Genomic DNA, 15,834 nt, shown 5'->3' with positions numbered 1-15,834 from the left:
AGTCAAGGATGAGGCAGGAGGGAAAAGGTGCAAAGCTCTGAGAGTGTGTGTGAGAGGGAGAAGGTCGCCCGCAGTGTGGGGAGCGCTGCAATGTGTGTGTGGGCTGGGCTGGCATGAGACAGCCAGCAGCAGCACCAGGTGTGGCCAGGTGGCACCTGGTGGGAAGCAGGACAGCACATTTGGAACCCTGCCTGGCTGCTCAGCAAGGGAGCAGCTGTAAAACACAAGGGATTAAGGAGAGGCCAAAAGGAATCCAGGCGACATCTGACAGTTCACTTTCACTCTGTAAAAATCAGCACTGTGGTGGTGATTTAGTGCATCTCACCCACACCACACCACACGTGCTCAGGGGGCAACAACTCCTTCAGGCTGCTCTCATCCCAAACAACCTTTGGGATTTCAAACCAAGCCATGGTATTTCTGCTCAGTGCCAGAAGGCTTCATGCTCCTGATTATACCTGGACAGCCCCATGGTTTTCAAGCCTTTCCCGACCCAGAACTAACCAGAGATGTGTGCAAGACCAAGACAACTCTGTTTTTCTTAAAAAATCTTTAGCCCACACCCAAATCTTTTAAATACAGTGAAAAAACTGCCCAGTATTGGGAGGACTTCTAAGCACAGTTCTCAGAGTGCTCTAAACAAGCAGAGTACTGTCATTGCCATGTTCAAAATGACTAATCCAAGGTCAACAAAAGGAGAAATTAGTTGCTTGTTCTGATTAAGTCATTCACTTCTGTAAGTATTTTTAGATTTTGGTAATATATTTTATATGTCTTAACAGGCTGTTTACATCAGAATCAGACCATTTTTGGACTGGGTAGTTCAAATCTATGGAATGACCCAAACTAGCACAGAAAATAAGCTCTCCAAGGGAACTATATGGCATTTATGAAGCTGGATTTTGATGTGTTATTACAACAATAAGCTTCTGATTACTTCTGCATTGGCACATAACTGCAGACATTCTGCTCCAGAGGGCTTGGGAAAATATTATCAGAAGAGTGTGTGATTTGGAATCAACCAGCACATGCAGCAGCTGAAAATGGGCCATAGCTCATGGGGTGATGGTCTCCAGAAAAAGCCAAGACCTGCTGTTGGTAGTGATGAGAAAATATTATTGTAAAATTCCATATATGGGGAGAATGATCATAGAGTCACAGAATCCCAGAATGGTTTGGGCTGGGAGGGACCTTAAAGCTCATCTCATCCCACCCCCTGCCATGGCAGGGACACCTTCCACTGTCCCAGGCTGCTCCAAGCCCTGTCCAGCCTGGCCTTGGGCACTGCCAGGGATCCAGGGGCAGCCACAGCTGCTCTGGGCAGGTAAGAGAAACAATTGCGCAGAAACTGGAAAACCTCCAAGCACTGATTGGTGTTTGGCTGTGTTTTGACTCTGATTTCAGAAGGGTCAGTGCTTTGTGTTTAAAACCTGGAGGAAACAGAAAGTTACACTACTCTGTTTTCTCAAGATCCTGCTCAGGAGCTGTTACTGGATCTGTTCTGCAGTGACTCACAGGGCAAGAGATGCTGCTGCTTCTCTGAGATGAGGCACAACTTTTTCTTTTTTTAATTTTTTTTTTGAGGGAGAAAATGTAATAAACACATTTTCTCTTTATCACATATGATAGAAGGCTCTGAGGGGAGAATAAAACTGTTTTTCCCTTGAGTCAAAGTCAAAGTCATTTGAGAAATCAAATGACTGTATGTTCCTCTGGTTGCTGTGCAACTTGCAAGCATCTTAAAAGTGCCTCTTCTCTGCCTAATAGCTCATTTCTGAAATCTGCTTTCTCAGTTGTATCTGATGTTAGTTCTTCAAATGGAGACAAATTCACACATCATGAAAGAGCAGCTTTAAAGAGCAGATTGGCAAAAAGGAATGGAAATGGAAAAAGCCATTAAATTTTCCAATCAAGCTGGTCCCAACCTCAATGAAAATTGCTCAAGGGAAATTTAAGCACACCACACAAAGAGACTCCCTAATGTCATAAACCACCAAATGCTGTGTTTATTAAAGGTAAGGCCAAGCACTTACCAAAGTTGACTTTTGCTAACTTGTATTAGTCCAACTTATTAATCACAGATTTGAAATCAGTAAGCATCACTGATGCTTTTATCTCCAGTAGTGCAGTTGGCTGAAAAACAAAACTTCCAGCGTTGGAATTCTGAATTATAATGAGGAAGGAAACCAAGCCATTGGTGTGCTGCCTAAAGAATTTATTGGTTTTTGGTGAGTTTGCTTCTAGGTGTTGTTAACTAAACTAAATCCCCAAATTCATTGACCAGACTAAACCATTGAATGCTCAACTTATTAAAGATTGCCCAGGAGTCACAGTGCTAAATCAATTCACACAAAATACAAAAATATATTCTTTCAGGCGTGAAGAACCCTGAAATTCTGATAATATTGTGGAATTTTTGTTATCCTCCATAATTTTAAATTTCTCCATTATGTTAAAGAAATTTCTACTTTGCAAATAGCAGAGCAGAGAACTGGAAAAGCAACTTGACATCTTCAACATCACTTTTACCAAGGTTTTTCCTGAGCAAAAGTTAATTTTCCACGTAAGTAACCCCAAATGTGTTTTTTTTCCACATTTTTGCAAAGCCTTTCATGTGCCACAGCCTGAAACAGTGCCTGTGTATATCACAGCCTTTTATCATTGCACATGAATGTACCGTGTGTGACAGGATTTGGCACCGGTTAAAGTTTCTGCACAACAAAAAGCAGGGAAAAACCTGCATTTTGTCCCAGTTTTGTGGATGGGCCAGAGTCACAGGCAGATGCACTGCACCAGAAGCTCTGCTCAGAGAACATATGACTATCAAACACTATTTCTCCAACGCTTGACAAGCATTTTATCCAGACTGCTGCATTACAGGAGCCTCCAGTCTCAAGCACAAACAGCAGCACAAGGCATCACCCCACAGACAGGATGGAGAATGTTCTGACAGCTGCATCAGTGAAAAGAAATGTCACCAAGAGGTGGCATTTATGCTCAGTTCAGTGCATGCAGGAACTGAACATCTGATGCTGTGCAGGGCTTGGCTGGGCTAGAGTTAATTTTCCTCCCAGCAGCTGGGTTTGGTTTTGTGCTGGGAACAGGGCTGATAACCCAGGGGTGTTTGAGCTCTCCCTGAGCAGGGATTGCACACAGCCAGGGCCTGTCCTGCTCCTCACCCTCACCAGGGAGGAGCTGGGGGGACACAGCCAGGACAGCTGATCCCAGCTGACCCCAGGGATATCCCCGACCTTATGGCATCACCCTCAGCACACAAAGCTGGGGGAGAAGGAGGAAGGGGGAACATTCGGGGTTTGTCTTCCCCAGTCACTGTGACAGTGATGGAGCCCTGGGGATGGCTGAGCTCCTGCCTGCCCAGGGACATGGTGAATGAATTCCTGGTTTTGCTTTGCCTGCACACATGGCTTTTGCTGCACCTGCTCAAACTGTCTTTATGTCAGCCCACGGCTTTTCTCACTTTCCTCTTCCAGTTCTCTCCCCCATCCCACTGCAGGAGTGGGCGAGTGGCTCCTGGGGCTGAGCTGCTGGCTGGAGTTAAGTCACCACAGAAGCACTGAAGCCTGTGGTTGTACAAAACACTGCCCAGGGGGGTCCCCACCTGCAGACGCATTTCTGGAGGATCTAATCCCAAAAACAACCTCCTTGTCCATTAGCTGTTGAGCAAAACACGTCCCTAGCTGAAGATACAGTTCACAGGGAGATAAGATGCCACTCGGAGTCCCTCCTTGTGAGCACAACACCCCTGTGATACCTGTGAGCAAGGTGCTCAGTCTCCTGGCTTTTGAAAATGGGGATAAATATCTTTTCCTTTCCAAGAAATGAGATCAGCAACTCCAGTCACAGTTGGGAAGCACTCTAGAGATTACTGCAGTACAAAGTCTTTTATATTCTCTTCTTCTTCTCTCAGCCTTTCCAGGGTCTTTGTGCAACATTTGGCTTGCAGGTGGATTGTGCTGTTAGAGAATTTCATTTTCAATGTTCATCACGCTCATTGCCACCTAATCCTATACCAAGGGGGATATTTTTAAGGGGAAAAAAAGCAACTGCTGGATGGAGTGTCTTTTCCTTAATAACTAATCTTTACTGATATTTTTAAGTCACCTAAATTCCACTTCTTGGGAATTAAATGCTTTCTGCATGCTGTCAAACACAGAAATTATGTTCCACCCCCCTCCCCTCATCTATGGGGAAATCCCTGATCTCTCGCAGTCATAAGTAATTTAGGATCAGACACAGATGGGTTGAGATGTGAATGCCTCAGGGAGCAACTGAAATAGCTCCCTGATAGACATCACAGGGGCTGAGCACAGCATCCCTCTGCCTTTATTCTGATTATCTGGCTGCTGCCAACAGCCTCTTGTTTGGAGTTTGCTGGAGTTCTGTCTGTGCTCTTGCTGCGGATGGTGAGGGCGAATCCTCTTCATAGATGAATAACCACTAATTTGGAACTGCAGAGCTCTGTCTTAATCAGCAGGACCGAGTTCTTCTATCAGTCAGCTCCGGCTGCTCCCACAGAGGTCACCAGTGAGAGCCAAACACGGCCTGGGAGCCATGAAATTCCCTTTGGTTCCTGCCTGACACTCCTTTCAAAGGTCAGAGCTCACCAACATCCCCGTAGCCCAGAGCATCTCAAACCTGCAAGGCTACTGGGTGACACTGCATGGTGCTGCCCTCCACAATTAAAGCTATTCAGGCTTTGGAAAGGCAGATTTTCCCAGAAGAGAGCTAGATTTTGCAGCCTGTGTGCAGTGTCTGATGCAGCAGCAAATCTCAGAGAGGTCTGTGAGGAATGCAGATTCCCTGTGAATCCCTGTTTCCCATGAAAAGGAGAAATGCCACTGCCATTCTCCACTCAAGCAGCACCACACACTTCCAGGGCCACACCAAGCCCTCTGCCTCCATTTTTACCAACAAGATCTTCTGAGGAAGAACGGAAATGTGGTGGTTGCAGCAGGCTGATTGCTCTTCAGGGAAATTCCAGTGGGCAACAGTCAAAGAGCCTCATTTCTAAATTAGCCCAAGACAGGAGAGAGAAACTCTGTGTGGCCTAATTTGATGCCTGAAGCAGAGAGCCAGTGAGCCCTGTGAGACCACATATTCCAGAGAAGAAATGCCAGCCTCCTCAAGTTTGCAGTGTTGCAAACAGTGAGATGAATAAGAAAACCCTCTTTTGTAGCACATTTCTTTTTAAAGTTCAACCTTGTTAATGGCTGCAAAGTTATTTACATTCTGCTGCCGAAGTGTGAGCTGCAGAGGGTAAACACCTAATGGCTGTTCACCCTGTTAATTAAGTACTTTCTGCAACAGAAAAAAAAATAAATAAGGCGAAATGAGACAAAGCAGTTGGAGGGGGGCTGTGAAATGTGGGAGAAAGGGACTACACAACTCAACATTCCTCATCAGACACTTCCAAGAGATAACAGTTTTTTTGCAGGATGAATATCCTACCAAAACCACAGCTGTGAGTAGCAGCAGTGAAGCACTGATGAAAATTCAAATGGCAGCATTCCTGCCATGAAGGAGATCACACAGCTGAGCTGGACCAGCCCTTCAAGAAAACCAGGTGCTACCCAAACTGCTCAAACCCTCAGCTGGTGAATAAAACAAACTCCAGATCCTCCACAGATGAACATATGGCCTCAAATTAGACAAGAATTTAGTTTAATCTGTTCTTAAAATATTTTCAATTATGATGACACATGAATCTCAACTAAAGGTCTCCTATCCATAACAGATCTCTCTGGTGGTAGCAGACATGATCTCAGCTTAAGTGGTAGCAACTGGAAATTCAGCAGTGAGGTGGATGCTGACAAAAGGAAAGAGTGAATAACCTCTAAAATCCTGCCACTGTTCCATCAAAATTCATGGGTTTAACACCTTCAAGTTGGATTGGCTTCAATATTTAAATTAAAAGGTCCCACATATCCTAGGACAAAGACAGATGCTTGCAAATCCTGGATACCAACCCATGGAAGAAGCAATTATAAAGTCTTTAAGCTTGAAATTAAATCCATCTCTACCCCGAGTGCTTAAATGTGTGTTTAGCTGTAGGTTTGTATTTGTGGCCTGTGTCAGCAGGATTTAGGTGCATTAATTCTGCTCTGAACCAAGGCAAGGTGCTGAAGGCTGCTCCTGGAGCAGACACCCCAGCAGAACAGGTTCCTCTGGGCCAGAGCTGAGCAAGAGCCCAACAGAACCACAACTTTCCAGCAGTTACTCAAGCAGACAGCTGCAGTTGATAAATAAGCTCCTGAGGGATGTATCCCAGCAAACATCCCAGGATCCAGCTCTCTTACAAAGACGCAGGAGGTCTGGGCTGGGTTCCCAAAGGCATAGTGCCGAAGTGCTGAATGGGAGCCACAGGGAGTTAATTCCAACACATACCTGAGCTGAACAGGGGATATCAGACACAGAAGCACTGGAAAAACACTAAAAAGTGTTTAGAGACAAACCTATCAGCATTTCCTGAGTGCTCTTTCAGGCAGCACTTCAGGAGTTACAGATTTTGGCAGTGAATACTGGGAGCTCTCAGGGGCTAGAGCAGAAGTGGGGAAGGTATTGACTTTTAAGTAAAAGGCTGGGCTCATTCTCTAGTGAATTACTAACATTTACATTAAATGAGTGATAAGCAAAGCAAACATGAAAATTTTAAAAGCCATTTACGAGTATTTTAAAATACATACTTACTTTACCCGATTAGTGTTAATAAAAAGTCCCAAAATTAATTTTCCTTGGCTTCCTTTCTGACCTGAGACACATTTACACAGAAACTGTGTAATTTTGGATTCCTTTTCCTTTCTGCCTTACCTTCTCCTGAATGAGTAAATTTATTCCAATATCTACAAAAGAGCAGAGTAGCACACTACAAACACTCCTCACCTCCTTGGGAACCCCCAAAGGCTGCCCCTGCTCCTGAGCTGTACCACCCTGGCAGAACATACTTTGCTGAGGGAAGTTTGCTCAGCCAGCTGGGTTTGGAGAGAATTAAGAACAAAAACTGCAGTCACAGCTTTTAAATGTCAGTCTGCACAAGAGCTCAGTTTGGGGGGTGTCATGACAAACCCATTGATTCATCTCACTTCTCCTGGAGCCACCTGTGAGGTGGTGACTGAGAGCAGTCACCACTGAGATGGCGATGGACCTGATTTGTACACGAGGTGAGAGGAGTGTGCAATGTCAGCTCTTTTCTGAAAGGAGCTTCATAACTCTCTTCTCTAGCCACGGAGTGAAGTTGAAATTCTCAGAAATCAGGTAAATAACAATGATCACTTCTAAATCCGAATGAGAGAATCCAGGCCCACAGTTTTCCCCCAGAGTTTATTAATTCAGAGTGTCATTCAAAGTAAGAAATAACATGATTTACTCTTCTCCACTGACATAAAGCTGACTCTAAATACACTTCAGCCCTTCAGATGTGGGCACACCAAACACTTGGCTGTTACCACACACAAGGCATCACTTGTCCTCTCCAGTTCCTGCTGTCTACAGAAAGCCCATCAATCATGTCCTGTACTTTGGCTTTGGCTTCCCAAGCCTCATCTCTGGCTGGCAAGGAGACTGATGGGAAACATGAAGTCTAGGGAACTGTCAAACTCACTAAATCATTCTTGAATGCTGTTAAAACAGTGGCAACCTCTTCAGCTTTCAACATATTTCCCATCTTTATCCAGCAGATCATTAAGTAAGAGGCACAAGACACCAAAAATGACTTAAAGAATGATCCTGGCATTTTCTGCCCACTACACATCACCATAATGCAATCCAAGTCCTTGTCCTTGACCTACATACCAATCTTAGGGTGCTTTTTCAAATTGGTGCATGACAAGATTAGTCAGAGATGATTTTGCTGTCAAAAGACAGTGTTCTGCAGCTCTGTTCTGTGACAGCTGCAATATGTGGCTAGCCTTCATCAAGCGAGAACGTTTCGGCGTTACGTGAACGATGTACCAAATAATGCTGCTCCCTCCAATCAGCATTCCAGTCCACTTTGTCAGACCACTGAACCATCAGCCCTCCAAATATTATTTCTTCTTCCAAGTTCAGAGAGGAGTTAAGATTTAAGTGCCACTTGTCCTGATTTTTGTAACACGATGATGCAGCCGCACAGGTTCAATTTCTGTGACAATTTCCCAAACTGAACAAAGAGATTTGGCAACTGCACAAGCCCGTAGAGGAGGGGCTCTGAGTCATGCACCACCAGTGATCAGCAGGGATGGCTCTTTTAAGGGTGCAAATATAGACAAATCTCCCCACCTGCCACCCCAAATTCTGCCTCTGAGGCTGCTGATAACAGCTCAGCTAGTGCCACGTTCACACAAGATTTTCCAAGGTGGTCAAGTGCTGCTGGGATGGAGCTTGAGAGAAAACAGCTTCATTTAGCACAGGCCACTGCTCACACACCAGATGGGAACATTGCTGCAGACAACAATGAACAAATGAAAGGATGGCTGTTGGAAAAGGGAAGGTCACATTTGGACACTCAGTGCTTTTGAAATCTCTAAATTTGCTTACATTCAGGTTTGTGGCACAGGACAGACCACAGCACCCTCACCATGGAACACACTACGAAATATGAATGTTCCAGATCACTAGAAACCAAGAAAAGCTTCCACAGGGAGCAGCTCTGCTTCCTTCACCTAGTCCTAATAAAGATCTTTTCACGACCTGATTTTCTTCTAGAAATCTGGAAGTAAAAGCCTCTTTATTACTCCTCTGAGCTGTGCAGGCTCAAGCAAGACTTTTCATTGTGCCTTTAAAGAGCACAATACAAATATTCAGCCCTCTATCATTATTCCTCCAGGCAGCATGGCAAGAAAACAGACAAACCCACAGGAGAATAACTGAGCTTTGCCTGCAAGCAAAGAAAGATCTGTGGCCATCCATCAAGATACCTGAATGGCTTTCAAATCGGGTAAACAAGGTGCAGGCGAGGAGCTTTGATTTTCACAGACCTCACACTTCATTCTTCATGCATCTCTGATATTTTTATAAGCTCTTTTTATACACTAAGTGAAGTGCCCTCAGAAATTTCCCAGGTTTATGCATGCTCCCTGGAGAGGGATGCTGTGCTTCTGACTGCAGCCACACAGCTGACAAGAGTCAAGACACAGCGGAAAAATATGCGGCATGGCAGGAATGATTATTCATTCACTTCAGAACTGCATCTCAGGAGGTGCTTGTCTATGTAAATGTCCTGGGAAAAAAAATAAAAAAAGGACTGAAGCTGTTGAAGCTTCATCCTTCAGAGAAAAATGGCAAAGAACACTGTTTTTGAATTAGAAAAGCAAACAATTTTGCTTCTGTCCTTTCCTGCCATTGATTAGAGCACAGTGAGGAAGAGATATGGAGGTTAAGGGTTTTTGAGAAGGAATTTCTCTGTGCACTCCTTTGATCTAATTCTGTGGAAGTGCTAAGCAATAGAGTCATAGATAAAATAATGGTTTTTTTCTGAGTGCCTTGCATTGTGCAGACCTCTTACAGACACATAAACTAAACCTGCCCAGCTATTTGCCAGCACCAGAAAAATGCATTAAAACCCCCACTACTGTGATGTTTCACTTCGTTTTGGAGATGGGAATGACCTGTGATGGAGAGCAGGAGAGCAGGAATAAGCTGAATGTGTATTGCGGTTCTTGTGGCTCAGCAGAATGTTAAATATGAGCAGAAATCTGCCCTTTTAGACCTGACTCACTGCTACACTGTGGATGTTTTACATTATTGCCAAAGGAAAAAAAAAACTTGGAGGACATCAAAATTTTCTTTGCCTGCTGCCTCTGCTCTGATCCCCTAAACCAGCCACACACCCTGAATACACAACTGTGCTTTGCAGGACTGGCAAGATCCTAAGAGATGACTTTTCCCTATCTTTTCTTAGAAATGCAAACACATTAACAAATGCAGAGCTAATTTGGTGCCAGGAGAGCACAGTGAAGACTGATCCTCAACAGCTGAGCTGTGCCTTTTCCTATTAGGCCCTCAGTCCCTTTCTCCTTCCAAAATTAGTCATGAATAAAAGAACTAGAAAAGGAATAATATGAAGACAAATGCCACACACTACAGAGCGTTTATGAAAAGCTGCTGGTCTCTTAGACCTTAATTACTGTGATCCTTGGAAAATAATTTCTTTAACAGAAGACTCAGAGAACTGATGTGTCCATGATGGGTTTAACTCATCATGTTCCACAGTGTTTTGTGCTGTCCTCATTTTTGGCTCAGATTTTGTGACTGCCATGCAATCAGATATCACAACTATTAAGTCCTTCCCACCTTCTAGAGAAATTATCACAGTAATTTGGAACTGAGTACACAGACATTCTACACTTCACATGAGAAGGGAGAGGGAGCTTGAGAACATTGCACAGCATGTTTTTACCATTTACTGCCATAAAATAAACTACAAAGCTACCTTAGGGCACATTCTAATCTTTCCTGTGTAATTGATTTTTTTTCCCCCTTCTGTGTAAACAGTAATTTACCTTCTAGGATTTACGGGCTTATTAAAAACAAACAGGAAAAGAAACAAATTTATTCTCCATTGTTTTGGCCCTCCTGCAAAGAAGAATGGTCTTCTTCCTCATGAGCAACATGTTTCTCAGTTTATAAAATATTTAGCATGTGTCATGTTTGGGAGTAATCAAAATTTGTACATTCCAAGGGGGTCTTGGGGAAAAAAAACCCCAACAAAACATAATGGGAGATTTTTCTAGCCTTTGTAAAGACAAACCCCACGATCTCTTCACCCATCTCCCCTTGATAGCTTCTCTGAGAAGAATCTTGAAGTTGACCTTGTCTGCCTGATTAAGCTGAAATGGGACCAGTTCATATTTTGGGGAGAAATTTTCAGGTTCAGGTTCATTTCACTCAAAATAAAAAAGCTGCAGGAAATTTGTCTGAAATCAATATGAAATTGCACATTCCTTGTGCAGAATATAGAGAACTAAAAACTGCAGTAACAATTGACACCCCAGAAAATACACAAAGTCCACATTGGATTCTTCTCTTAGGCTACCAGAGATTTGACTTTTATCTTTGTCAATGTTAAGGTGTAAAAATCTTCTCCATCCAATCCAATCCCATTTAACGTTAGGACACAAAAAGCTTCAGCAGAACAAGATGATCTACTTTTAAAAGTCTGCTGTTTTTCTCTGCAGAACCTTCTTTCATGAAAACCAAACTCGCTTCTATTTTCCTTCCTGTCCCCACAAAAATCCTCTCAGTCTGATAGTCAGGATTAAAAAACATTTCCCAGTGTCTCCCTGGCAAAGGTTCCTACTCATTTTTTCAGAAGCTGGCAAGGATGTTTGTATCTTGCTTGATGTTTTGTGTTGTGCTAATTACCACGGTAAGACGGCCTAATTATTATGGCAAGAAAACGCCAGCCAGCCTGCAGGATGCTTCAGGGTTTAGTGAATAACCAGGTGGGATGGTAGGGCTCAGCAGCTGCTTTCCCAGCCTCATTCATTCTGCCCCTGCCCACCAGTATTCCACCTGAAAACAGCACTGACTTTAGCTGGCAACACAGAGCATATTTGCTATCATTTTTAGGCTGGAACTGTCATGAATATGTCACAAAACATGGAATTTGTCCATATGCTTGGAATTCAGTCAAATACGCCTAAAAAAAAAAAAGATAAAAACTGTCAAGAAAGCAGGCAACGATTAAAAAATTTAAAATTAAAAAAGCTCCAGCACTGTTCAGCACCACGTTTCAAGCACAGCGAGCTGCTTCAGACTTGCAGCTTCTGAGCCTGAACACAAGACAAGACCAGGCAGAGGCTCACAGCTGGATGTCACCAGTGACACAGCGGGACCTGCACACAGCAGTGCTGGTGACCTGAGCTTGTGGCTGCAGAGCCTGGGCCTGCCAGGCCGGGGGAAATCCAGAAGTAGAATCTCTGCTCCTTCTTAGATCCAATGAACACTGGCCTGATTACCTGGGTTGCCCTTCTCCAGAGGAACTCTTCACTACTTGTCCATGTCCCTAGAGCACTTGTGGTGTTACCCAACCCTGTCACAGAGCAAAAAACAACCTGACATGACACCAGCGAGCTGACATGCCCCTGGAGCAGCCCAGCAAGAGCAGGGAGCTGCCAATTGCTGGATCCCAGGAAGTTTGAGACTTTGGCTCCAGCTTATTGCATCGAGGGGCTGGCACTGGGGGGCACAACATGAAAGGAAATCTGCATCTTTCACCTCTTGGCTGTTTGCACCTCAGATGACACGTGCAGCCCTTCAGGATGTGAAATGGATCACACCACGCTGGGTCAGTGCTGGATGTGGGGAAGACAGTGAAAAGAGGAATGTGACAGGATCTTCTGCCACTCAGGTGACCCTCCAGACACAGAAGAATGTAATGCACATTGAAATTCAGCTCCTCCACCAAGCAACAAAATTCCTCCTTCAGATAACCTGGAACATCGCTGGCCAACAGCAATATATCATCTCCTAAATTCTGTCTGGATTTGGAAAGAGAAAGGAAATCCAGAGCCAACTAATGAAACTGCTGTCAGCATTCTCCCGGGGTTTGTGGCCTTTATTGAATCAACTTATAAATCTGTGGATCTGAGGGCTTCTGAAAGGCCCTTTAGCTGTACTATGGCTTCCCTCTCTGGAACTTGGGGCGAGAGTTTGAATTTCTGGGAATTGCTTCTCCTAAAACAGAGATGGGTCGAGGACTGAGGATCAAGAGGTGCCTCAGGTGTGAAGAAATAGTTGCACCACATGAGTGTTTTCACAAGACTGCTGGTACCTTGCAGACCTGGGACTCTGGGAGTGCTCCCAACCTCTCCTGCTCTCTTTAGCTGCTGTCACATCTCTGGCCCTTTGGAGTTAGAGCTGAATGGGTGCCTGGAAGTGCTTGGTGGCTGCAGGAAGAGAACTGTGTGCTGTACTATTTCCTGCACTCCATGAGGGAGCCAGTCTTCAGGAGCCAGGCAACCCCTTCTAGCTTTGGGTTCCTGTACAAAAGCAGCCACTGGGAAAAGCTTACAGAGAGATCAGAAAATGTCTGAAGGCTGTTCTTGGCAAGGGCACAATGAGGTGGGATTCAAGTAACTCTGAGACAGAAATTATTGCTGCTGTAGAAGCCACAGCCCACTGCAGCAAGTCCCAGTCCTGTTCCCCTCAACTGTCACCAGATTCACGCTGTCACCAAGGTGCCCTGAGCCACCTGGTTTGTGACTAATCCCTGTGCACATCAAAAAATCCCACCTGAGAGCCAGCACTGAACAAACCCACAGCAACTCAAGAAATTAATTCTTTTACCCAATACCTTCACATTTAGGTGACTCTTACCTCTTTCTGGTGATACTTTATTGCTACCTTTAGCTTTGCCAAATCGTGACACTTCTGGGGATCCAGCTCTTCACTCTGATCATCCCTGTGATTGAGAATGATCTCCAGCTCCCGGGAGCTCCGTGCTTGGTCCAAAAGGTCCTTAGCAAAACGCTTGCACTGCTGTGAAAGCTCTTCATACTCAGCCTTGAACTCATTTTCCACCTTGCTCAGCTCCTTCAGCTCCCAGCCCAGCCGGAAGGCGGTCAGGATGGGATCCTCGCTGGATAAGGCAATCAACGAGGGGCTGGCTAAGGCTTTGTAGATGTTCAGCCTGGACCTGGAGTGCCTCAGGCTGTCCACCTCGGAGCTGGAGACACATTCCACACAGTTGCACCTGATCTGGTGCGGGCGTGGGATTGTCACCCGTCTTTGGACAAGCAGTTTGATGATCTCATAGTTGTTGGTGTGAGCCGCCAGCATGATGGGCGTGATATCCGGGGTGAACTCCGAAAACTGCGTGTCCATCATCAGCGTTGGAACCTGCAAGGAGGGATACACCACAATACTGTATTTGCAGGGTGCCCTGATGAAGGAAGGAATGATGAATTTATGTTTTGAGAAGGTTAATTGATTATTTTAAGACATTATATTATATTGAAGAATACTTAATTTTATTATATTAAAGAATATAGAAAGGATATTTACAGAAGGTTAAAAAGATATTAATGAAAAATTTGTGACTTTTTTTTAGAGCCCCAACACAGCTCGACTTTGGTTAAGTTAAAACAATTTACAGCAGAAACTAATGAAACAATTACTTGTTGGATAAACAATTTTTAAACACATTCTAATGCAGCAAAACACAGGAGAAGCAATGAGATAGTATTGTTTTCCTTTTTCTTGGAGGTTTCTCAGTTTCCCAGGAGCAAAATCCTGCGTGAAGGGATTTTTCAGAAAATATGAATGCCACACCATGAGGGGAAAAGTCACATCTCACATGGAGCAGCAGAATTCAGCAGTCCCTCATTCATACTTTTGGACTGACATCATAACAAAACGGGTTTTATGGCACCCTCTGTGCTGTAAATGCTGTTGAAGGCAGGCTTAGCCACACACTGCTATTCTGGCAAAACCCGTCCTGCAAATCTGCCTCCTGACCACTCCTTCCCAGTCTGGTGTAAAAGTCATCCCCATCCAAATGCTTTATATGTGAATCTGGTCTGAAACGGGTTTTGGCTCATATATCAAATGATTAAAAAAAAAGGAGGGGGGAAAAAAGGAAGAAAAAAGGCCCAGGTAATTACACAAAAAGAAAGAAAAGTCTAGAAAAGAGTGAGCACTGAATACATTTCCATACCTACCATTATCTGCACTATATATCTGCATCAGCAGGCCAAGAACCTGCTTGAAGCAGGTCCTGCACACTCCAAACCCTGGGCAAAACTCTTTTTCGCTTTTGCCTACTGTTTTTATTTGAAAATATTTTTCAGTGTAAGAATGCATAACATAACTGCCCTCAGAATAGACTTGTGGGGTTTTTTTAAAAACGGATTTGAAAAAAATTGAATGTAAAATTAATGAGCCATAGTCCACTACAAATAAGCCACTCCAGGGTGTGCATTATCCAGCTACTACTGCACTTCTCCAAAGATGAGCTTAATGCACACCCTGTTGTGGCTTATTACTATATGCAGAGTGTAAAATTAGATGGAATGCTGCTACATGCAAGCACCCAGTGTGCTTCCATTTGCAGGCAGGCAGCTCGCTTTGTTGTGTGTTCATCAGTGCCCAACACTGTTCTCCCCGTGCCCACCACTCCTGCCCTGGCACATCCTGCAGCTGCAGGGGGCACGGCTGGGCTGGGGGAGCAGGGGGTCTGTTCCCTTTGCAGATATCAAAGATGTCTTGGAGGAACTGCTGCCAAGGAGTCCTAATGGCAGGAAATGTTCCTCAGCCTGCCTAAAGCCAAAAGCAAAGCAGTGATGGAGGAGCGAGGTAAGAAATCCCTCTGCAGGACACACCTAAGGCTGGTGATGAGACCTCCAGCCTCGGAATCTCAGCTGCCTGGGAGTTAAGAGCCTGTAGAGCACTAAAGAGCCAAAGCTGATCAATAAATCCTTACACATAACAGCGTGACAGGGACTGTTCACAGCACACAACACGCTCCGAAGGTGCTCACCATACTGAGGAGCAGGGTCAGTCACAGGAGCCTGCAGGCATCTTGGGGAGCAAATCTGCTCCCCTGGATGTGGCACGTGAGGGGTTAAATCCCTGGCAGCCTGCAGGCACGCAGGTGTGGAGAGGCTTTGCTAAACAGGTCTCCACAGAGGGAAAACAGTCCTGAGGATTTGCTGTGGGTCATGGAGGGCTTGGTGGCTCTCAGCAAGGCTGGATAAATGCAGTTTAAGAGACCCAGTAACAAATGGCTGAAAGCAGCTCTCTGTGTAAGGTCTTGCACTCTCTTCCTTTCCCTTTGCTTAGCTTGTTTAGGCAGTTTCTTAAATGTCAAGAGAAAGGTGTGGGGTTTTCTTTTTCCTC

At 44.6% G+C, this 15,834-nt stretch overlaps 1 protein-coding gene across 1 annotated transcript in view; it reads right to left on the bottom strand.

Moving 5' to 3' along the window:
- The window catches only part of TRPC5 (transient receptor potential cation channel subfamily C member 5), a 66,671-nt gene that overhangs the window by 36,531 nt on the left and 14,306 nt on the right, over nt 1-15,834 (bottom strand). The window contains exon 2 of the mRNA XM_041484712.1: nt 13,315-13,836. Coding sequence (XP_041340646.1) covers nt 13,315-13,836 — 522 coding nt within the window. The remainder of the gene's footprint in view (nt 1-13,314; nt 13,837-15,834) is intronic.

This window comes from Pyrgilauda ruficollis, unplaced genomic scaffold, assembly GCF_017590135.1.
Source record: "Pyrgilauda ruficollis isolate IOZ18807 unplaced genomic scaffold, ASM1759013v1 scaffold67, whole genome shotgun sequence".
NCBI classification, from domain to species: Eukaryota; Metazoa; Chordata; class Aves; order Passeriformes; family Passeridae; genus Pyrgilauda; species Pyrgilauda ruficollis.
The sequence above is the reverse complement of the archived record's forward strand: the minus strand, read 5'-3'. Positions and strand labels throughout refer to the sequence as shown.